At 44.3% G+C, this 24812-nt stretch overlaps 1 protein-coding gene across 7 annotated transcripts in view; it reads right to left on the bottom strand.

Annotated features, from left to right (window-relative positions):
* Positions 1 to 24812, bottom strand: part of MORC2 (MORC family CW-type zinc finger 2) — a 56181-nt gene that overhangs the window by 28521 nt on the left and 2848 nt on the right. For 4 of the 7 annotated variants that reach the window (XR_001865945.1, XM_008642943.2, XM_017746512.1 and 1 more), the window contains exons 2-9: positions 21579 to 21632; positions 20081 to 20115; positions 19032 to 19100; positions 10163 to 10253; positions 8504 to 8612; positions 7142 to 7301; positions 6946 to 7057; positions 5574 to 5699 (exon numbers count right to left, since the gene is read on the bottom strand). Coding sequence is in view for 6 of the 7 variants with exons in the window: in XM_008642943.2 (XP_008641165.1) it covers positions 5574 to 5699; positions 6946 to 7057; positions 7142 to 7301; positions 8504 to 8612; positions 10163 to 10253; positions 19032 to 19071 (638 nt within the window). In the remaining variant the exon portion in view is untranslated. Of the gene's footprint in view, positions 1 to 5573; positions 5700 to 6945; positions 7058 to 7141; positions 7302 to 8503; positions 8613 to 10158; positions 10254 to 19031; positions 19101 to 20080; positions 20116 to 21578; positions 21633 to 23085; positions 23105 to 24812 lie in introns of those variants that run through there. The other 3 variants (XM_017746514.1, XM_017746511.1, XM_017746513.1) reach the window with 3 other exon arrangements.

Raw genomic sequence — 24812 nt, 5'->3', positions numbered from 1 at the left:
CGGCTCCCCCTAGCCGCCCACGTGGCGCAAGAGTTGAAAGGACAGTTTGTTGTCGTTTTCAACCTAGAAGACTTAGCTCCCCCCGCTGTGGCAGCGGGCTGGACGCTGCTCCTGCGAGAAGGCTCTGCCCCAGCTCACCCCGGCCGCTCCTTCACTGCCACGGCACTGTGGAGCCACGCCTTCCGCCCACTGCCGCCGCTGCTCTGCGAATGCCCTGAGGCTGCCAAGTCGCCACAGCTGCCGCTCTGCTCCCCCAGCTGCGAAAACCCCGCCCGCATGGTGCCTTTCACCTCAGCCCCAGCTCTGCCAGCAAATTCCACCCCTGTGCTGCATGAGAAGCAGAACAAGAGGGGGGGTAGCAGGAGCCAAGCTGTAGGACTCAGACTATTCCCAGAGAGCTGCGAAAACATCGTAAGGGAAGCAGTGAAGCAGTCAACCTGACCAGCTCGCACGTGCAGCTGGAGCATGCAGAACAACAGTCAAAGAAACAGAACAGTGACTTCTCACATTCTGATGCTGAGTGTAAAGACCAAAAACTAGAGTGAAGAAACCAAGGACCACAGATTATACCTGGAAACTGCCAGAGAAAAACAAGCCCTGCACCAGCCCAGCAAACACCGTTCCTGTGGACACAACACACACCAGGATGAACAGGGTGCAGTCAAAAGACCAGACCACCACTGGTTGGAAACGGAGATGACTCAAAACAGCACCCATGTCCACCATAGAAACAGACACACCGTCCCGTAACCAGAACTGCAAACATGACTTCAAACGGATAAGTCAAGATACCTGTGGTGTCTCCCCAGATCTTACCCCTTCTGTTGCTTTCCCAGCAGTTAATATTCCCTACTACCACCCCTCTGCCTTGTCTTTCCCACAACCACACTCCCCAATACTTTTATTGAGATGTTTTCTGTTAACTTGCACCCCTCTCTTTATTTACTACTGGTTATACCATTTCCCTCCCCCCAGACCTTGAAGTAAGAGAAGGGGGGATGGGAAAGGCCCCCCCATTTGAAATTGCAAAGCTTTGTTTGAAACCCCAACAGAATCAACTGCCAGAGCCTGTGCCCACATTCACCACCATGATGCCCAGCCCCCAACACCTATCACCCTGCTGCCCTCTGGATGCTCCTGGTGCCACCAACAGTGAATGCTTGGACTGTGCTGCAGCCCCTTTGGGGCAGAGAACTGTGCTGCTTCAACCTCACCTCTGCCCTTGAGAGCATCCATTCCAGCATCCAGAGAGAAAAATCCTCTAAAAGACTTAAGGACTTGTTGAGGCATTGGGTTGTGGGTGCTTCTGATCATTGTTGTTTCGTGTATGTTTAGTTGTTTGGGACGTTGGGTTTTGGGATCCCTAGGGGAGGCCTTCTTGTTTGATACAGAAAGGAGGAGTTGTGGTGGCCGGTGGACGTACATTACAAGGGACAGAGAGTTCTCGGTAAGATGGGTCCCTAGTACCACAGAAGCCACCTTGTGCTAGGGTGGCCAAAGGGGCTTCTCCCAGGATGCTTGTTCTGTTAAGTTAATCTATCCCAGTTTGGATTTCCCAGTTGGCTGTCAGCCTCTACCCCTCGTCACTCCCCCAGAGCTTCTCCATTGGTCCCTGTTCCCTAGTCCTGCCTTTTCCCTGCCCCTGGACAAAACTGTGAACCTCGGGATCATGTTCGTATTTGCCTCTGCTACCTTCGACAGTCTAGAAGCAATAAATGCTCCTGCTGGAACGCACACAAATGCCCTGCTTGACTCTTTGGTACAGACTGTAATACTGAACCCACCCGTGCTTCTGTGGGGGCATGTGGGACCCCACGAAGCCAGGCAGGGACAGTATTACCATATCTGACTCACAACGTTGTAAATAGTGCTAGAGATGGAGTGGCTTGTTTCACCTTCCCTGTATCCTAGCATGCCAAATACAGATCCAAATTCACTGACTGCTGCAGAGTGAGAGATTGTGTGTGAGGTAGAAGCTCATGAGTGCGTACCACCTCCAAGTACATAATGAGGAAAGATGACACCTAGGACAAGCGGAGCCTGCAGGAACTCAGATCACCTTAAGACACAAGGTTTTGGATGTATCAAGAGGAAAATCCCATCCCAAATGGATGGGATAAACTTTTCCAGCATTTACCTAAAGCAAAAGCCACTAGAAATGCTGTTTTTACAGAGAGGCAAAAACACATGGGGATGTAACACTCGACTGACCAACTGATTAGAATCACACTTAGATCCTGAGAGACAAAATTCCCCCCAAATGGCAGATAAACTGTGAGGATTCATGAGAAGCAGCCTTGTACTGATGAAAAGTTTTGTTTAGGTTTGTTTCTGGGGGTGAGCACACATGGATGTTGGTACTGACATCAGAAATAGTCTCACCAATAGGAATCCCTTGCTCCCAAATCTAGAAAATTAATACCACAAGCACAGTTCCCTGAAATACATTTTGCTAAACTCATTTTCTGCTATTTCTAAAGATTTCCTCCCTGGGGTAAAAGCAGGCAGGTGCTAACACTTCCAGAAATCACAGTCTGTGATTTCACCATGTCAGGAGCTAAAGAGTCAGGATTTTGGTGGTGCCATCTCTAACCTATGTAAGGTTGATGAAAGCTATTGGGGCCAGGAGACAGCACACTCTGAAAGCAAGGCTGCTTTCAACATGTTGGCAGAACCACATTACTTCACCCACATCTGCCTGACTTCTAAGGGGAAAAAAAAAAAAAAGAGAAGCAGAGTGAAGCTGAATTATCCCCCCATGCCCAGCTCAGGGGGCAGGGTAACACCTGGGGGAACCGTAGGGACAGCACTCCTTTGCTGTAGCAACTGTGGGGCATCCCAGATGATGGCACTGTGAGCCATCACGAGCTTCAAGACACTCATTCCAACTGCCTCAGAGTGTCTCATGGAGGCACATGCCTTGCACATGGCCTCGCTATTTCTACCTGCACAGCCCATATGGCTAAACAAGCTCCAACAGGTACTGGGGAAGGGAAGGGCGGGAAGCAATCCTTCAGGAGACACAGGCCATTCCCGGGTAAGCTGGAAATGTGGTAACAGAACCGCAAATACTGGTGAAGGATATGCACAAAACCAGCCCGCCCCTGCCATCAGGATGATATCAGCTCCAGAAAGGTGAGGAGAAGCCTCTCCCATAGAAACATGGGTGGATGACAAACAGCAAACAAGTGTCCTGCTCAGGAGACACACTGTTATCCCTGAAAAACATTGCAAGGGCTGCAAAACCTGTTTTTCAGTAAAGGCACTTACATATCCTAAATCCACAGTGGATTTCCATTCATTGTTCACTAACATCAACACTGGAACCTGCAGACAAGCCACTGTACAGGCTTTTCCTTCAGAGGTGAAGGCAACCTGACTGACAGGAGGAGGGAGCCCCCTTTAGAAGAAAAGAGCCCTTCAGATGTCCCACACAAGCACACTAGCTACTCAGGCTGTAAGGCAGCAGCACCTCCACCGTCTGTTCCCCACCCCTTTGCTTGACCAGGAAGGTTCAACACTTACCTGGCCTGGGCTACTGGGCCAGAAACACAGCTGTGCTAAAGAGCTGAGCATCACTGCTGCATCAGCTGATCTCAAAGGAGCACCATAATGGAGGTACCTTCCCCTGTGCACTCACACACAAAGGCGTGCCTGTACAAGTGCAAGGGATTAACCCAGTATTAACCTGCAGAGCACTCAAAGCCTAGTAGCTAAATGGGGATGGTGAGCTCTGGCTCCAGCTCTAAAGGGAAAGCCAGGGCATAAGCAACCCTTTCCAGCATGTTCAGGGAGAAAAATGTAAAAAAACCCCACACCTAAAAGCAGAGTAACTCCATTCTCAGAATGGACTGATTTACTGGTTTTCCCTTTGGAAAGAGCCACCCAGGGCAGATTTGAGCTCTTCTCAGGAAAAAGACTGAGTTTCCTCAATCTGCCCAGGGCACAGTGTGGCATCTACCCCAAAAGCTGTATTGGCTCTCAGAGCCCACAGTGAAGGCTTTGATGGCTTTTCCTGATGGCCACACAACTTCTGGAGCCCAAAACTGGCATCAGGAAGTCCAGCCAGAAGGGAGCAGTCCAGACATTCTCCAGAGAGGCTCAGTAAGGCCACAGTAATTGCCGTAAGTCTGAGAAGATTTACACTGTGCTCTACAGGAAGGCGTTGCACAGTCTTTACTGCTCTGTTGCAGGAATGGGGATTTTAAATGTAAATGTCTTTGGGGAATTTCTACTGGCCTAGCACCATAAGCAGATCTACAGAAATCTGCTCAGATGTGGCACAAGCAGATCTGTGAGATACACCTGCCACCAGCACTAATCCATCAGCTTGGGGCTCCTTAGAACAGACTACTGACCACTTGAAAAAGAAGACACTGAGGTAGATGAACATCTGGAGTGACCTGGAACACCTAATATTGTCATGATGCTGGCAGCATCACCCACAGTGATGGCATCCTGTCTATGACTCTTGCAAAAAGCTTGTCTCTGATGAGATAAAAACCTGTGTCCCTCTCTGGTTTCTCTCCCTAGTACTTTTGCTGGACTGCAGCACAAGAGAAAGCAGCACAAGGCTCTCATATGTAGATAAAACACAGTCAAAAATCTAGAAATCCAGAGATTCTCTACCCAGTAAATCAGGATTTACAGTGGCAAGTTCCCTGCCTTCCGCAGGGAAACAATTGGCCTGGCAGGCATGAGGAGCAGTGGATGTAATGGTCCATTATTTTGGACAGGTTTCTGATACCATTTCACACAGTCTCATGTAAGGAGCTGAGGAAGCCTAAGTTAAAAACCAGCCAGGCTCTTCAGGCACTATCAGTGGCATGCCACTGGCCTGCGGTTGCTAACAGCGCCTGGTAGGTTGAGAGTGAGCCCAAAATGCTATACTAAAAAATCCACAAATAGTCTACAAAATTACTACTATTTTATTCAAATAAATTATGCCAGGGTATCTAGAATGCAGACTGTGTGCTCCCAGAGAGTCTGCCTCAGGCAGACTTAAATACCAGTTTCCCTTTCCCCTCCCAGCCCGGTAACCTTTTTTCAGTCTCTGTTCAGCCAACTGACAGCACATCCCAGCTCACCATCACATTTTTTGTTTAAGGAAATTTAAAAGGAATATAGGGAAAGCTTTTTCTCAATCTCTATAACCTAGACTAGCTACATACAAAAGCAACTGTTTGAAAGCGCTCAGTCTAGTTTCTTTTTGGAAATAATCCTACCACCCACCATATGTATTTCCTTCTTCTGCTCAAAAAAACCAACACAGTTACCCAACAGTTTTGTATGAATATGCCATTCCATACAACCAGGATCTTAATTTCTTTGTTTGCTCTAAAAGGGAGCCAAATTGCACCAATGACTCACACAATTTTCAAAGGCATTAGATTTTCCACTATGTATCTATTTTCCCACAATGTCAACACCACATGCCATTCTGTTATGCTTCTGTGGCTTTAGGGTTAGAGTTAGGAATGGAATTATGCAGGATACACCTGGAGAGCAAAACACTTCACCTTTTCTCTAATTCCAATTGGTCCCACATCCACAGGTCTTGGATCCTACCTTACCTTGGCTTGTAGAGGCAGCACGAAAGTCGTTTGGTTTGTACTTTGTGTCCGTTAATGAAGATCCTCATCCTGGGATCAATATAAAGCACAGCAGCATAGGCACGGAAGGAGCGGCGCTCCGGCTTGCTGCAAGAGAGCCGTCTACTTCAGAAGATGCCCAAAAAATACCCTCAGCAAAACAGACAGGTGAAAGAAAAGGTCTGTCAATTTTAATTACCATGAAGCTACATTAAGCAAGGCTTTTCTTTAATTTTTTTTCTACTTATGTCTTCTCCAGAATCTCTGTTGAGCTTACATCGTAACTACTGCTACAGGACACTGATACACATGTTACTGCAGCCTGAAGAGGGCGCTTGAATACATCTGGATAATAATGGTCAAAGCTATAAACTGGACTATTTAACACTAAAAGTGTGCCCACCTACCAGAGCTTTTTTACCCTTCAGTAAGTCAGCAGTACACTGCCACAGAACCTGCACTACTCACACAGACATGGTACCACAACATCAGAAGGAAGAGGCAGTGATCAGTGGCAATCATGCCTGCCTTACAAACAGGCATTAAAGATGCTGAGATCCCTTGGAGAGCCCCAAGGAATTTGCTCAGTATCATCACTCTAATACATAGATAGAGCTGCTTTACAGGGTCTGAAATTTTCTATGGAAAATTCAAGCACTGAAGGGAAGAAGCATGTAATCTCATCAGAAAAGTAAAGCTTGCTAAGCGCGCCTATGGAGCTCTGGGATTTAATCAAGCATTTGGCTCATTTCAGCTCAGTTTTTCCTTTTCAGGGTACAGATAATCAACTCGGCAAACACTCAGCTCTCTCTAAACAGGGCCCTCTGCTCCTCCAGCTGCCCTCCAACCACATCCTTCTTGCCCCTCTGCAGGGAGGAGTGCCCCCTGCTCCCTGACAGATGTGATGATACACCCCATTTGCCTCCCGTACCACCCGCCCACAGAGGCTGACCTGCACAGCATCTCATGTTTTGCAACAAAATCACAAAACTGAACAGCAGTTTGGGACCAGCACTGACTCACAACCAGCTCTCATGCTGATGAGAACATGTTTGACAGGTGTAGAACATGAAACATACAGCTCAGGGCTCCGTTTTTTATGGTGCCTAAAGGACACTAAGTCTGCTGCTTTGGCTAAGCTGAGACCAGCCAGCGCAGGCGTTCACCCCAAACACAGCCACAGCACCCATGGGCTGACACACACGTGAACCCCAAACTAAAGAACAAACTACAGATCTTCTAAATTCTCTAATTCACTATAGAAACAGAAGCTTAAAAAAAACCCCATGCACACAGTATATAGCCAAACCCTACACCAAATTTGATCAGGGCCTGTTACACCAGTCACACTTACGTTCCCTCTCGGGGTGTTTCTGCCATCTGAATATCTCGAGGGTCAGAAGTCACATCCAGCTCTGGCTCTCCATTATCCATTAGTTTGAGGTTAAAGATGATCACCAGGGTGCCTGAACAAGTAATGAGTTGACCAGGTGAATCCCAGCCAAACCCCAAATACCTCACCCGTGACCTGCACCATCCTGCACATGTACCTTTCTCACCACGTATCTTATTGAACTGGTCCATCACTTCCCGTTCTGATTTGAAAGGGGAATACTTGTAAATGAGCTCCGTCTCAATAGCAAATTTCTCCATGTTGTCCGTCATGGGTTCACAGCTCCGTGCATTCCAGGTGGGCAGGGGAACGATGACCTGCAAATCCCATTGTATTGAGAGTGACTCTGGTTCTCCCACTCCAGTCAGCCCCTTCTGCGGGTCACGGTCCAGTGACTTACCCCTCCTGACAGCCCCTTAAGTCACCATGAGAGTCCTTTCCAACTTTTCAGTAGTTTGCATGTCTGTCAAATACTCAAAGACCCTCTTTGCCAGCCTCTGAGTTGCCTTCTTTCAATACCTGTCTCAGACTGAACCATTCCCAAGTCACATGTACGGTACTGGCTACTCACATACTCAATGGCTTTTTTCCCCCTCCTATGTAGCAACTTTCATAATACTAAAAAAACCACTCTGGCTTAATTTCTCTCTTGAACTCAGATATCCTTCACTCATATTTATCCTGATCTCAGTCTTTATTGTTTTTATAGGATGCTAGCAAGGTGCTTTCTGTCATTTAGAGCAAAAATACAGATAGAATTATAAACTGCAGCTGCACATCAAAGACACAAATCCCATTCCAGAACTGTGGTCAAGCCAAAAAAGTAGCCAGAGCTGCTGTGGGAATTAGAATTACTTTACTGTTCCCAACCTGCTTCTGTCATGGGCTGGCTACCAGCATGCACTGCCCCTCCCCAGCTTCTCTGCAGTCCCTTCAATCCCTCCCTCATGGTGGAAGATGCTTTCTGAGATACCACCCCAGTGCAAATTAAAAACTTTTCATTATCAACCTTGCCTGGAACAACAATGGCTGAGTTATCTATTAAAATATCCAAGTTTTTCATAGGTAGAACTACACTGACTTCTTATTAAAAATCAAAAATATCTGAAAGAAGAGACACACCTGTGGGTAGCAACTTCAAACACCTTAATTCTCTATCACAAATAAAATCAGAGCAGTAAAATTAAATACATCTCAAACTCAAATTCTGTGGGAAAAGGAAAACACAGGATGTCTGGGCATGTCCTGAACTGAGCATAAGCAAACCTTTAAGTGACTGAAACAAGCCCTTCAAACTTGCTCTACTCTGGGGAGACTTCTCAATTAGAAATTAAAACCAAAAGGAAAAAAATTTTGTTGACTTTGCAGAAGCCCTACAAGCGTATTGCCAAAAGAAAACCATACACTGGTATGACGAGAGTAGCAACCAGCCCTGATACAGACTCTTCTGTGAGAGCTGGGCAGGTTCAGATGAAGCAGCATTCACTATATTAGTTCATTACAACAAGCACATGCAAACCTCATCGATGCCTTCTTCTTCATGGAACGTCCGTGACAAGAGCAGACAAGTCATGGTGTTATCTTTCCTTGTGAACAGGATAAAATCCTTCCCAATCCGCATGGAGCCCCTGTAGACAGAGGTCAGACTGTGTGTTACACCTGATGTACCACACTGTTCAGAACGCAGACCACATTACCCAGCTTTCTTCCAATTATGCTCAGTTATGAGATGGTAAAACCAGGTTAGGCAGAAGGGTTGAAACAGCAATACCATCTCTCTCTAAACATCTCATTCCTTTCAGAAAGCATATCAATCTGGGCATTTTCATAGTGTTTCAAAACATTTAACACCAGTCACAATTAAAAGGTGCAGAAATACAGCACGGCATTCCAGACTCATACTATGTAGAAAGCTTAAACAAAAATTTTTAAAAAATTTTAAAAGACAACTGAGGTGAGATGTGACAATAACGTTCAAATCCCTGAGCAGAAATGTCAGTGAGAAAGCAAGGGCACTCCTCATTTCACTGTACCTGGAATCAACTGCAGCAGTCTGGAGACTGAAAATTCATTTCCTAACCTAACTAAAGCCTCACTGACACTTCAGTTAAGGCAGCTTAGCAGCTTGTTGTCACAAAAAGGGACAGTCCCCTCTTCCTCCCCACTCTCCTATCCCAAACAGTGTGTTTGCATCTTCTCTGTCTTCTCTACCAAGTTATCCTGTTACCAAACTCATCCAAAACACCTTAACAGATAACAATTAACATTGCACTGAAAGAAGTATTAGTATTATGTCAGCATTTCTCTTCAGACTGGCTTAACTCCATACCACAGCGATACCACAGCCTACCTTTCGCATGCTGGGTCTTCAGGCAGCATTTCTCAGCTGTAATACAGTACACCTCGTGCTCAAGGTTAAGAAAGGACAGAGATCTGTCCTGGAAGCACACAGTCAGGATCTGGGATCTGTCCTGCATTGTAGCTGAACCAACTGTGTGTAAAGATCCCCTAATTCTGGATTTTCTTCCCCCAGGTTATAGAGTCCCACTGATGGCCCAGTAAGATGCATAAAATCAAGCCACATGGGTGAGCACAAAGCAGAACAGTCAGAGTAAGCCACAAAGCCCTGTAACTTTTCCAAAGACACAGCAAACTTCTTCCTATTTCCTAGCAAATCCACTCCAACCGCTAAGAGTCCCTTCCTTGCACTCCTCTGCACCTAATCCCACTCCTTCTCTCATTGTTTCCATCATTCCCCTTCTCCCTGCATTTGTTTGGTTTAAGAACAAAAAGAAAATGTTTAAGTCCATCTGTCTTGTACCAGCCAACTTTCCTGTTGAAAGGCTGCAGCACTATTTTGCTCTAATTTTACTACCTGTCACAGGGAGATTACCATTTTGTTTCCAGCTCTTCCATTATTTTCCCCGAGCTCTGACCTGCACCTTCTGCCTTATGCAAACGTAGTGCCAAACCAATGTTATCAGCTGTACAGATGACGGCCCCTGGAAGACCACAGCAGATGTTGACAGAGCTCCTGTCTACCAAACCAGGGGATCTTAAGAGTTCATCTGCTTTTTTTTTTCTGGAAAAAAAGCTATACACCTCTGAGCAAAAAGTACATCGATCACCTGGACTATGACCTCCCCAGCCTCAGGAGGCTGGCTCTTGTTGTACCTACGATTTCAAGCCGTTCCCATACTGCCCGATTTGAGTGGACTCAGGTGATCGCTTGGCTGATTTACCAAACTGGATAACACTGGCAGCTTCATCTGCAACAAGAGACAGGGAACAAAAAAGGCTTATTTCAGTGTACAGTCACACACACACACATCTTTTAGATTAAGAAGGAAGATAACTCCTTCACCACTGGAAATAGGCCAGAAAAGAGGCCAGAAGCCCAAGCTGAAGTTCCATCCTGAAACTGTACCACAGAGCCCTGTGACATACATGCTGCCTGAGGCCACTGATGTTACCAGAAGCTTTGTACAGGTGCCATGATGCTGACAAAAAGAGTTTTAAGTTTCAGAAAAAAAACATCCACAAAAATAGTCTAGTGTCCAGAATAGTTGTTGATTCTCATAAATTAAGACCCTGGGATGCATGGCATCCCATGTCCCACTGACACCACACACTTCAGAGCATGGGCACTAGAGCAGAGGTCGGGATTATAAAAAAGGTCAGGAATCCAGAATAAACATTACTGTTTCTTCACAGCGCTGAACTGAACACTCTGGTTAATTAAAGCACTAGTAAGACACAAGCTAACTTTGGCAGCAGATTGCTGGAGCCCTGGCAGCAGGACAGGTGGGGGGAAAGGCAACACGAGCAGGTCCTACAGCAATTAGCAGAGGATTTCATTAGCACAGGATAAAAATGAAAGGACACGATAACTTTACAGCTGAGAGGGTCTGTCATTTTTAGTTACAGCCTTTCTATTGTTCAAGGGATAAAGATTTTAACATCATCCCTAGGACAGAATGATTCCTTTCCCTTCCCCCAAGAGATAACCAGAGAGCTTACTGGAAGAAATACAGTTTAATTCCAGACACAAGGAATGCAAAGTACCTTACCACGAGGGCTAAAAACAAATGCATACACAAGCTATAATGGAGCACAAGACATCACTCACCCCACCAGGTGAGGAGGGTGGCTGAGCCCATGGACAAGCTATATTTCAGCACGCAAAAGACTCATACAGGCCTACCAGCATTGACTAGTTTTACAGTAAAATATTCAGTACTAACACTATTGGTCTGACATGACATCACTGAGCTGGTGTCAGAATGCCATTTTCAGTTGAAATGATACTCAGATTTAAAGACACAAATACAGGAGAACAACTGAGCGAACACCTCACTGCGTCAACTGCAGCTATTCTCAATGGAGCTCCACAGCTATTCCAGAAACAGCTTTGGACTGGATAAGGGTACCTCTGCCTTCCCTTCAGCCTACTGTTGGATTTTCTAGTCAAAAAAAGAAAACACTGGAATACCTTGTATTAGAGATCTGGGTGTGGATGTTGATGATGGTATTATTATTACTCTAACTACTATTACTGTGTTATTTTTAAAGCCTGGTGAGGAAAGCAGACAGGGGATATTCTAAAAAGAGAAGGACTATTGGAACCTTTTTGCTCTACAAACATTTTTCACTAACTGTTTTTAAGAAACCTTTAGGAAATCTAAAATGGGTAAAGAGTAATTATCCAAAGCATTTCCCCTCTCAGGAAAGGTGACCAGATGGTTTATCACTCAATGCTGGATGTCTGAAACCACCCTATTGTGACTCTTCTTTCAGGGCAGAGGGATGAAGGTAATGCTGAGCAGAGGGGACTGTGAGGGAGCATCTCTCTCCAGGCTGTCTTTGGGAGACATTTAATACTTATATCCTCCCAAGAATCAAGATACAAATTCATTTTTTTCCAGCTCTTTTAAGGCTCTGGAGGTGTTTCACTTAAGGCTATTTTAGTTACACTATTTTTGTTTTGTTGTGTCTCAGAGCTACTGGATTAAAAAAAGCCAAACTCACTGGCAAGAAAAATGGGGGAGTGTAGAGGGATTCCTTGTGGAACAAGGGCATATGATACCCCTGGAAAGATTGGACGGCCCAGGGTTGCTGAGGAAAAGCCCCTGAACTGGCCCCTGGCTGCAGGTAAGCCTGGAAAGCACTTAGCTGCAGGCACCCCTGAAAGTCCTTGGCAAAGTTATATACACTGGTCGTCTCCCCCGCTGATTAGAGGCTGTCTAGAGGGACTGGGCGTGAATCTTTGCAAAAGTAGATATAAGCTTGCATAGTTGAACAATAGAGGGAGAACAATGCTCAAATCGTATCGGTGTATGTGTCTTTACTCTGGCCAGCTCTCCAGACTTGGTCCCTAAAAGGGGAGGGAGATCTATGCAAAACAAACAGGAGAAAAAAACAAGCTGAAGAAATTCACTCAAGATGGTCAAGATAGTAGGTTGATCTTCAAAGCCCAAGAAATCAAGGGCATATAGAAAAAGATTTTTCATAAGAAAGACTGGACACCTGGGATGAAGGAACTGGTGGATGGAGCTGTTCAGTCTCTGAGTGTTTCTGAAGTCAGACCTGGCTTTGCTCGTTGAGCAGAGTCCTCTTGTATCTCAAAGGTCTTCAGCTGAGAATGCGATAAAGAAGGTCCCAATCTGAGCAGAGAAAATTATACTTCCTGCCTTCTCCACAAATTCATCTGCTCTATTCATGTTAGGTGGAGTATTTGCAGTAGACTCAACAGCATCCTCAAAAGATATCCCAGAGCTAAAGAATTTAATTCACTACCCGGGGGAAATAAGCCTAAAGCCAAGTTGAACTTTCCCTGGGATATGGAAACAAGGGAGAAGCTGTGAGGTCCTTCGTCACTGTAACAAACGCAGGACACTAACCCGACACGGAGCAATGACTGGAAACAGCCAGTGATTCACAAATGACTTTGATATATGTTCCTGCAATTTATTTCAAAAATCTGTTAACATTAGAGGAAATATCAATGTTTAGGATTAAGATTTAACCCTAAACAAGGTTAAAGAGACATTTTCTCCTGAGAATTCTGTAACCGCTCCCCTGAAAGTGGCCCCCAAGAGTCACTGTCCACACACACAAGTGCGTACACACTCTGAAGTAGGAGTTGGAGTTCCATTTAAACAGTGTTCCTCACTATTGTGAGCCACGGATAAACAGTATTTTTAAAATACAAGATCTAATAAAGCAACCCAGACACTACTACTTAATTAACTGCTTCCATTAAAACAAAAGCTGTTTTGAGCTTCCAAACTTCAAAAATACAGCTGAAAGAAGCAAGAACTAATATATTTGTTTCAATCTCTCAAAAAGCAATGGAACAAGTTGTCTTAAAAAGTATTAGAAGCCAGATGAGGCAGGTGAATGGGCTAAGTCTGCAGAGATTTACCAAGGCAAGTCACACCTGACTGATTTGGTCACCTTCTACAAGGCAGCACTTTCTGTCCATATGGAGAGAGCAGTGGGTGTTGTTTGGCTGGACTTCAGCAAAGTGTTGGATACAGTTTACCACAGCCTGCTCCTGGACAAAATGGGGAGACACAGACCAGGCAGGTAGTATACAAAACAAGTAGGGAACTCGCTCATAGGTCATGCTCAGAAGTGATCATCAATGGCTTTCACTCCAGCTGGCAGCCTGTAACAAGCAGAGACCCCAGACTGATGCTGTGCTCCACATTACTCAACATCTCCATACAGGATCGGGATGCTAGGGTGCTTTTGTACACTCATCAGCTTTGTTGATGGGGGTTAATTGGGCACATACGGAGTGCTTTCTTAGACACTTGGACATGCTGGAATAGTGGGCAAGCAAGATGTCTGAAGTTCAAGGGAAGCATAAAGTCCTGAACCCGGGATTAAATAACCCAAGAGCCCAGCACAGACTGGAATCTGCAGGTTGGGAGGAGCAGCCTTGCTGGAAGGGTCCTGGTGAACAAGCTGAGTATGATCCAGCAGTGTCCCACAGCAGCAACTGAGGCAAACAGGATCCTGGACTGTATCCACAGGGACACTGCCAAAGAGATGGAGATGTGATTATCCCACTCTATGTCCGGCAGGCCCCACCTGCAGTCCTGTATCCAGTTCTGTCTCAGTTCAGGACAGATGCAGACAGACTGGACAGGGTGCAAAGGAGATGATCAGAGGGCTGCAGAATCTGCCCTCTGAGGACAACTAGGTCTCCTTCCTCAAGAAGAGAGGGCCCAGGGGGAATCTCATCATAGTATTACAGTACTTAAAGGGCGGCTACAAAGAGGATGGAGGCTCTCCCTTCCCTAGGAATCACATGAAAAAGAGGCAATACATACAAGTTGCACTGGGAGAGGTTTCTTCTTAAAATAAGTAAGAAATTTTTTTAGAGATCAATCATTCATTTAATCAGTCACTGGAACAACCTCCCCAGGTATGTGGTAGAGCCCCCATCACTGGAGAGACAGGGTGCTAAATCATCTCTTCCCTTTCCCATGAAAGGCTGGAACAAATGATCTTTGAGGTAGTTTCCAACCTGAGCACTTCTATGATGAAAATGCCAGGTAGAGACTGGTTTTCTTCAATTGCTTAAGAATAAAACTACAGGTCACTTCCTAAACTAGTTGTTATACCTTCTCAACCTACACGTTGATTCATTGAATCATTCAACCTGTATTTTGATTCATTAAATTCATGCAGAATTTAAAATTTCAGAGCCAGGCATTAGATAAAATTTCAAGCCTCAGTATTCCCAGTAGTGATTTCACTGATAGTGTGAGAAATCTGATGTGCTGCATGAGATCCATTGTTTGGTTTTCTGATGGACTCCTATCTAGTTCCTTATGAAAAAGCCAAACTTTTGGGCCAGTACTATTATTCTGTTGGGGGCAGAGAGTATTTATTGGATAACATATTTTCTAATATTGGAAATTAGGAAAAGGTTCTTCACCAAAAGGTTGGTTGGGCACTGGAACAGGCTCCCCAGGGCAGTGGTCATGGTCCCAAGCCTGACAGAACTCCAGAAGCATTTGGACAACACTCTCAGGCACAGGGTGGGATTTTGGGGTGTCCTGCGCCAGACTCCATGATCCTTGCGGATCCCTTCCAACTCGGAAGATTCTATATTTCTGATACCTCTCTGCAGTACATGATAGTTCTTTTGAAAAGAGCTGTCCTGTGACATCACTGAATCCTCAGACCTTTTGATAACTTGTGATTCTACAGTGTGAGATGTTTGCAGCTTGAGTACAAATGTATTTTGGTCTTCAGAACACACAACCCAGAGTGATCATTAGGAGAGCCAATGCAGTGAGTACTGAATGCAACTGTAGCAGGAATCACTTGACAAGCATACCTAATTTTTAGAAATGAGGAGTTGTCATTTGGCTTGCTAATCAGGAGCCATCAGACAGAGCACTCAAATCTGACCAACCGCCTCACTATACCCTTCTGTTTTCAGAGCCTGCCAGACAAATCCAGAATTGTCCCAGACAGAACAAGACCCATGAGAACAGCAACAAGACAGAGTAACATAGAGAGTGTGTTCCTGGAACAGTTAACTTGACCCCTTCAGCTCTTCCCTCCATTCAGAAGTGCCCAGACACACCTGGGTTTATTCACTCCTCGTCCCCAGATGGTGCCTCATCCAGCCTTCCAAGCTGTCCTTTCAGCTGACTTGGGAAGATCACATGTTAGCATGGGCTCCAACAGCACTACAGCAAGTCATGGAGTTATTCTTTCTAACATGTCAGCTTTATGTACAATAAAAACAGTTCTTAATTAAAGTTATCATGCACAAAAATAAAACACTCCCAAGATCCATGATTTCTGTTGAGGCAAGGTCTATATAAAGGGAGAAAAGTCCAATAAAAGGTTTTTCACTGATATCTCTTAAAGTCAGATAGGAGATCTTCAGGATGTCTTTAAAACTGGTAGATTCTGCATTACAGGAAATTAAAGCTTAAATCCCTACAGCCAGGGATGAAACCAGAGAGCCCCATGCAGGGCGTTTGAATGAAAATTCTCCTTAGCTGCTTCTGTCCATGCTGACAGGCAAATGGTGCAGGACACGGAGCTACCACCTGGCTGCCCTTGGTCAAGCATCAAGACAGTCAAAGGACATGAATTACATGCTGTATACAATGCATAGCACTGTGAAATACCCCTGCAACGCACAGTATCTACCCATCTTCTTTACTGAGCATCTCAGGCTACCAGAATAAAATTCTTCAACATTTAGCTGAAAGACTAGTCAAAAGAAGCCACTTATTGCTGTCCTGGGTAACCCAAATATTATTGTATTCCGTATCCATCTGTGCCCAAAATTGTTAGCCTCTTTAAGACCTGGCAGTGTAGCCAGAACCAGAACCACAGGGCTGGGAGTGGGGGCAGGCAAGTGTCACGCTCTTTAAAGTTGAGGCACTCAGGCAGAGCTTTCTCTCTCCCCTCATAGCTTTTGCTCAAGGAAGAGGCTCTGCTTTGGTTTTTTTTCCTCTATGTTTCTCTCTGAGCTCCAGAAGGGGTTGTTTCAGGTAGGTTTTCTGTGCTTGCAACAGTAGCAACTCGAGAAGATGCATTTCACAATCGAACACAGTTTCAGAGTGAATTTTGCAACACTGGTCTGCAGCTGTGGTGGGGGGCTGAGAGGAGTGAACAGGCCCCACTCCCTGCAGTTGCTGCAGCTGCCAGCAGCACCCAGCTGACGCGGGAAGGCAGAGTCTGAGACGCCTTAGCTGGCTGCCTTGCCGTCCTCTCCCAAGAGGAAGGCGAAGTCCTTCCACAGGTTCTAGTCCTTAACCAAGTACCAGCTGCCAGAGGGTGTCAGTCGAATACACTGATGGAGCTGCTGCCACCGGAGAGATAAGAGGGAGGCCTGCCATCATTTTCCCTTTATCTCCCCACATGTGGTCGCCCGTGGCAAGCATCATCTTGGGGAAAGGGTCACTCCGCCATTTTGAGTTTCTCTTTGTTCCCACGGTGTCCATGAGATTTAGCAATTTTGTATCTAGTGATTATTTACTGTTATTTTGTGACTGTTGCTGTTTTGCTTGCTAGTAAACTGTTATTTTTTCACTTATATTTACTCGTATTAATTTCCTGTAGAAAAGGATTGGTTAAAACTAAGGGGACATAATTCATTTCAGTGCATCCCCCTTAAATCATACCAAGACAATAGCCAATACTTAAATTCCATTTTGTCACAGAAACAGCAATACAGAAGCAATAACAGGATAAAAGCTGCCATGAAATTCTGCAGCATTAGGACATCTGGCACCTTCCAGAGAAAACCACAGTTTTCAACACAGGTAAAGAAGGTTGTATTTCCTCTCCCTGATCCTAAGGATTGTGAGAAGGCCACACTTCAATCTCAGAGCTTTTTTTCATGGATGAGGCTTTACTGCTTCCTTCTGTTCCACTGGTGGCAGAAAATTACTCTTGGGAGACCTGTTTAGCATCCTTAATTGTATTCCAAAGAATATACAGAAGGTACGTGGAGTTCAAACCAAACTCCGTTATGGAGGTCACAAATCTGTGTATCAAAGCACAAATAAATTGAATGAAATGCTTCATATCTGTACTGGTTTGAGCTGGGATAGAGTTCAATCTCTCCATGCTAATTTGCATGGGGCTGTGTTCTAGAAAAGAGTGTTGCTAATACAGGGATGTTTTCGTTAGTGCTGAGCACAGCTTATACAGCATCAAGGCCTTTTCTGCTCCTCAAACTGCACCATCAGCAAGCGGACTGGGTTGCACAAGGACATGGGAGGGGACAAGTCTGGGATGGCTGATCCCAACTGACACAAGGTATATTCCCGACAATATCACAGAATCCCAGAATGTTTTGGATTAGAAGGGACCTTAAAGACCATCTTGTTCCACCTCCTGCCATGGACAGGGACACCTTCCACTAGACCAGGTTGCTCCAAGCCTTGTGCAACCTGGTGTAATGCTCACCAGATAAAGCTGGGGAAGTAAGAGCAAGAGGGGCACATGTAGCCTTATGGCATTTGCATTCCCAAGTCACTTTCACCTGATGGAGCCCTGCTCTCCTGAGGATGGCTGAACACTTGCCTGCCCATGGGAAATGGGGAATGAATTCCTTGGTTTGCTGTGCTTGTGGGCACAGCTTTTGCTTTCCCTTATAAACTGTCTTTATCTCAACCCATGAAGTTTCCTCACTTTTTACCCTTCTGATTCTCTCCACCATCCCAGTGGAGGAGGAGTAAACAGCTGTGTGGGGCTGAGTTGCCAGCTAGGATTAAACTGTGACAATATCACAAGAGGAACTTAAAGTACTGAGGAATCAGTGCAAAAATGTTAGTTGTTGCTTATTTAACCATTTCCTTTGTCTTCTCCAAATTCACCTCCCAATTTTACCCAATTTTTCTGCCCTGTAGAGAGCTCCTCACAGGATGATTTATCAGTCCTCAAGACTCCAAGAAGGTAGGTTGACAGTGTTGCTCATCGATGCTAAAGCAAACAGAAAAGCTTTTAGCTTTCTCCTGCTAGATACAATATGATTTACATCAATACTTACAAGGCAGAAATACATTTGTTATATACTTCTCATATTATTAAGATTTTATATTGTCCAGCATTGATCTCAGTCACAATGTCCATGATGACACAATGGCAAACTGTTTTCAAAGCAGAGCCTGTAACTTCTGTGACGGCACACCTTCTGGTTAGAGCTGAGAGACACTGACTACTGGGCAGCCAGATGGGGAAAAGGCTTATTCCCCTTCTTGCTCCACTATTCTCCCTTCAGCCTCACAGTCAAACTTCAGTGTACTGAGAAACTTAGGCCAGGCTGACTCAACTCTGTAATGCAGCAAAACAATTTTGTTTTGACCAGATTAGTTTTCTGCAATGGAATAGGCAAATGGTTTGATATGTAATATGGCGGAAAAGAGCCAGTGGAGAGGCAGGAACATGTATACAGGCATGGAACATCCCCTTTTTAACGGAACTAAGCTGTTAATTCAACTTAAACCGTAACATGAAACCTCAGCTTGCAAATGCAAGTATAACTTTCTGCCACTTACTTGAATCCATTCCTGTTCCATCGTCCAAAAAACATAGCATGAATCCACCTCGTAGGTCCTCCCGTCGCTCTGCAAGAGAAGTTATTCACTGCTCCCGTAACCAAAATTTGTAAGTTCCATAAAACAGGATTGGTGTTAACATCAAATGTAACACAATAAACAGGACTTTTACATCTGCAATATGGCTGAGCTGTAAGAAAGAGCACCAGATTTTTGTTACAGAATGACTAAGAACTTCTTTACTTCATACTGTATGTAAGCATGTGCTACAAAACTGTATTACAATACAGTGGAGTTTTTAAGCATCCAGTACAAACAGCAACTCACTTCACCTGACCCCAGGTGAAGGCTGACTTATTGCTTCCCCAAGGTACTTGTAAAAGTACTCCTTTTTGAAAGACAACAGGCACTATGGCACAGAAGAAATGGTAAAACAATAGAATTATTCATATTGGAAAAGACCCTTAAGATCATCAAGTCCTACCACAAACCTAACACAGCTGAGTTCACTAAACCATGTCCCTAAACACCAGATCAACACATCTTTTAAATATGGGTAGATAATGACTCCCCCACTGCCCTGTGCAGCCTGTTCCAGTGTCTGACTACACTTTCAGTGAAGAAATTTTCCCTAATATCCGATCTAAACTTCTCCTGGCACAACTTGAGGTTGTTTTCTCTTGTTCCTGTCACTCGTTACTGGGGAGAAGAGCTCAACCCCCACCTGGCTGCACCCTCCTGTCATGAAGTTGTAGGAGCAAGAAGGCAAGAAGGAGCCTTCTTTTCTCCAGGCTGAGCTCCCCAGTTCCCTCAGCCACTTCTCATCAGACTTGTGCTTCAGCCCCTTCTTCAGCTCCCTTGCCCTTCTCTGGACACGGTCCAGCCCCTTAATGTCTTTCTTGTCTGGAGGGGCCCAGTACTGACCCCAGGATTCGGTATAAGCACCCTCATTCCTATTCTGTCAAGGACAACACACATTTTGCAACCTAAATCCAAATTAACTACTGACTTAATTGCTGACATGCAAGGAAGCAGCAGGAGTGACTTACCAGTATAAATGTCTATTCTCGTGGCATCTGCATCTCTACAAAGAAATAAAAACACAGCTGTTATTCAAATGTTAAACAGAAATGAAGCTAAAAATCTAGGCACATACAATCATTTCAAAAATAACTGGCTGCACAGATCAAAGTACACAGAGGCTCCACAGTCATCATTGACAGAAAACATTGTCTACTTTTTGTTTATTTGAACCTAAACTCCAGCGTAAGACATTGCTGGCACACAAACAGATCTGGTGACAGGAAGTATCACTGGCATTCTAACAAAAGTCATTCTAGCACTGAGAATCAAATGAGTACACGCTTCTGAGCTCCCTCCTGTACGAAACAAACAACGCCTATAGTTTTTCTGTCAAGCTGCCTGCAAAAGGTTTAGTAACTCCACATAAAGCTCCATCCCAATACATTCACAGTTGTTACAGGAAACTGTCATTACAAGATCACTGAAGCGAAGCCCTTCACACACTGCATCCTTCTCTGTATTTGAAAGTACAGTATGTATGGCACTACTGCCCTGTTCTCAAACCAACCTTGGTTTGCTGATTAGAGGTGTGGAGCTGTAGTGCTACAACAAAATCCCACTCGACAAATGCCACAGCCACTTTGCTCCAGTTTTGTACCTCCAGCCCAGCCCAGCTACCTTCTTCCCAGAAGACAACCTCTCTACAGCCAGAGGGGAACCAAGAGGTGAAGGGAAAACCACCCCAAAGACCCTACTTTTTATTACCTTGTAGCTACAGTGAACACAGCACCAGCTCATGCGCGCACACATATACACACACAGCTGATTTCCCAAACAGAAGCTTTCCTGTTCAAAAATGCCCCAGTTTCAGCTCCTTACATCACAAACTGTGACAAACCATATTTAGAGAAAACAATCCCAAAATATTTCTATAATGCTTCATGACAGTACTTCCTGCAGCTCAAGAGAAAAACACACAAGGCTTGGGAGGCTGCTATAGCATGAATTCCCCACACACATGTGAGATGGGTGGCCCAACACCTGCAATTTCCAAAGACCATGCCTCCTCAAGTGTCAAAATTCCTTTAGCTGCTCTTGCTCTATTTTTCAGGATCCCACTTCCGATTTGATTTACATAGTCATGTTTGATACTATGATTACTTAGATATCAGAAGAGTCACAGCTTCTGTAATATTTATTTTACCAATTTCTTTATACAAAAAGGCAGACTGGTTTTTTCTTTAAATCTATCTTGTATCTTCTATCAATTTCCTTTCCAATATGAGTTGTTTCGGGATTCATTCAAACCTGTCTTTCCAGGAATAATTTTTTTTTTTAGGGGTTTGATGTGGCAGTGTAAGAGGAGCAAGTGAAATATTCATACTAAATTGCAGCAATGTCTTCTATTTTGTATTTCTTGTAAAGTCTACTGGAAGTGAAAATTGCTTAAGATCAACTAAATACATAGGGGAATAAAATCTTAACCAAAGTTACCTTGGGAATTAAGCGGTCTCAGGTACATACCTGGCATTATCTACAAGTTCAGCAAGGGCACCAAACAAGAACTCATGGGTAGTTCTGCAACGAAACACAGAAATCAGCAGGGTTACACCAACACTTTAAAAAAGAGAGACCTTTAAATAAATGAGAATCTCAACTATATTTTAAACAAATCCAGTCAAATGGGTACAACACTACGGTCTGGCTGACAGCAGACTAGGAACAAGTGATTTACTGTCTGCCAGAGGTAGCCATGTAGCAGCCAATCTGCCCCAAACTGCAGCTCACTATTGTCTAAAACATATTGCAAGTACTCAAAAACGATAGAGAACATGATGATCCAATGAACCGGCCTATGACCCAGTCAACAGTTCATGGAAGTCCTTATTCACCACACTGACAGGCCTTTTCACGGCAACTAAATTCTGCCTATAAGTAAATATGGCCACGTGAGGATTATCATAGAATCACAGAACGGTTTGAGTTGGAAGGGACCTTAAAGCCCATCTCATTCCAATTCCCCTGCCATGGGTAGGGACACCTTGCTCCAAGCCCTGTCCAACCTGGCCTTGAACACTTCTGTGGATGCGGTAGCCACAGGTGCTCTGTGCAACAAGACATGGACAACATTACGAACAAGGCTGTCTCCCCCATGCACACAGTCTCATTGCAGAAGTTATTTGTGACAGAAAAAAGCTTTCAGATCCTGGCTAACGTCTAGTAGGTGCAACTGCTACTAATCCAGAGAAAGAGTCTTCTGACACCACTGTACCACACCACCTTTCCAACTTAACACTAAAATCATGAACCCAGCTACCACTTCAGCACAATCTCAGGAGACATGTTTAGTTTCCAGCCCCTTAACTGCCATCTCTTATAAGCAGCTCCCATTTGGAAGCCATTAGTTATATGCCTCAACATTGAAAGAAGATATATGGTGAGAAAAACTTAAGAAGCTAATAAAAATCATTACAATACATTGTCTGTCAACATAAATGCCATATCTCCACTTCATGCCCAAGCTGGCATCCTAACTTCAAAATCTAACAATTACTTCAAACACAGATGAGCCATATCCACCATAACGTTAACAGCAAAGACGTGGAGAAACAGTTGCTGGGATTTGTTGCTCCTCTAGGTTGTTCAATGAACAGACCAAGACCTCAGAAACTGGTTTTATGCACATGTTCCAGTTTGCACAAAACCCTCACATACAGCCTGTTCTCACCACTACACAAAAAGGGCAACAGGTCACCAAAGAGAAGATATTTAGTCATATTTTCAGCCTTTCAAGAACAGACACATACGTACTTCCCACACATACAATATATAGCTGTCCACACTGCTAATAACCACAAAATAAGCTTTCATATCCATCTTCAGGAAGATCACATTGAACCCCTCAAGCTCCAGTCAGAAGAAAACACATCAGCCTTCAAAGTTATCACTGAAACCATGGGAACAGAGATTTGCATATCTCCACTCTCCCACAGACAAGACCAATGGGAACGGTGTTTGGAAGACTACCTACCTAATAGAAAGCTTCCATAGAAACACAATCTTGGTGTTCCTTCCTTTGAGCAGGATTTCCTGCTGTCGTGGTTTCAGCTGTAATAGAGTTAATTTTCTTCTCAGTAGGTGTTACAGTGTTGCATTTTAGATTTAGTGTGAGAATAACGTTAATAACACACCAAAGTCTGGTGCCAAGCTATGCATACCCTAAGTCAAGGACTTTTCAGTGTCCTACGCTAGTCAGCTATACAAGAAGCTGGAGGGGAGCATGGGCAGGGCAGCTGACCCAAATCAGCCAGAGGAATATTCTGTATCACAGAATGTCCTGCTCAGTCTATAAGCCAGGGAAGCTGGCCAGGAGGGGCCAATCACTGCTGGGGGAGATGCTGGGCCTGGGTCAGTGGGTGCTGAGCAATTCTATTGAGCATCACCTGACATTCGGGGTTTATGCCTCTCTCTCTCTTTTTCCTATTATTACCGTATCTTTCTTTACTCCAATTTTTGAACTGTTCTTATCTCAGCCCATGGATTTTAGCCTTGTATGATCCACCTCCCCATCCCACTAGGATGGTGAGTGAGCAGATACGTAGGATGATTACAGATTTCAAGTGTTCTCTTGAGTTTACAAGTGTCTATTCAGCTCCACAGGTCAACATCACAGAAGTTTATTTAGGAAATGACCTTATTGTAAGCAAATGGATGCTTTAGCACTAGTAGCTACACTTCATAAGCAGCTTTTACTCCACAATTTTAGGAATACTTCAAAGTCAGAAAAGGTGCAAATAAGATACAAAGAAGGATTTCCAAAGAAAGATGCTGGAACAAAACAACTGATAACACAGCTACAGATAATAAGACAAAACATCTCCACATAGCCCAGCACTGTACTGATCTTGACCATCTCCCAAAACTGCAACCAGTTGTGCTGACACAAGCAAAGGGAAACCTTGCTACAAGCCAATGAAATTCACTCCAGCTATTTATCACTAACATAAACGAATATACACTAAAAGGTCTTATTTTCAGTTTATGAATTTGAACACACTTGTCAACACCTAACTAAAGTCACATGAAGTGCTTTGGCCTGATTCAATCAGCTAATCTTAAATAAACCCCATGGTCTTGCCTTACAGTCAAAAGTGCCTGAAATACTTCACATCCATCATGATGAACTAGTGACAATTTCTTACACCTCCCCAAAAAAGTTTGAGATTATTATACTCGCAACATAACTTAAAAAAAAAAAAGAGACAAGATGTTGGCAAAATGAAGTCTATCAGAGTTTGCAAGTAACCTGCAAACACATGAGTATATTTTAGAGAGGCATCATCAGAGGCAAAAACCTGCATCAGAGTATTCAAAATACAACTATTACTGCCATACAATGGGTGAAACAACATATAGAAAGGAGGAAAGTATTATCAAAATCCATAGTCTCAACAACAGCTCATCTTGGTAGACACAGACTAGCTTGGACCATCCCGCAGTGTGTAACTTCCATCTGAGCCAGCTCCACACAGAACTGCAGGCTTGACAAGGAATAGAACAAGGGAGTCCAATGCCGACAATTTATTGAAACATAAATTACAAAAGGTCAAGTTAGATGGCTCTAAAACATGACCAACTTCAAACACCTCTACAAAGAATCGTGGAATAACATCCCAAGGGAAGAAAAGCTTGTTTTGTGAGCAGTTCCTACAGGAACCTCCTGCTTGAACCTAGTTGGACTCCAGACCCTGCAGACAA

The sequence above is a fragment of the Corvus brachyrhynchos genome, unplaced genomic scaffold (genome assembly GCF_000691975.1).
Source record: "Corvus brachyrhynchos isolate BGI_N302 unplaced genomic scaffold, ASM69197v1 scaffold19, whole genome shotgun sequence".
In the NCBI taxonomy this organism is placed as follows: domain Eukaryota; kingdom Metazoa; phylum Chordata; class Aves; order Passeriformes; family Corvidae; genus Corvus; species Corvus brachyrhynchos.
This window is presented reverse-complemented; position numbering and strand designations above follow the sequence as displayed.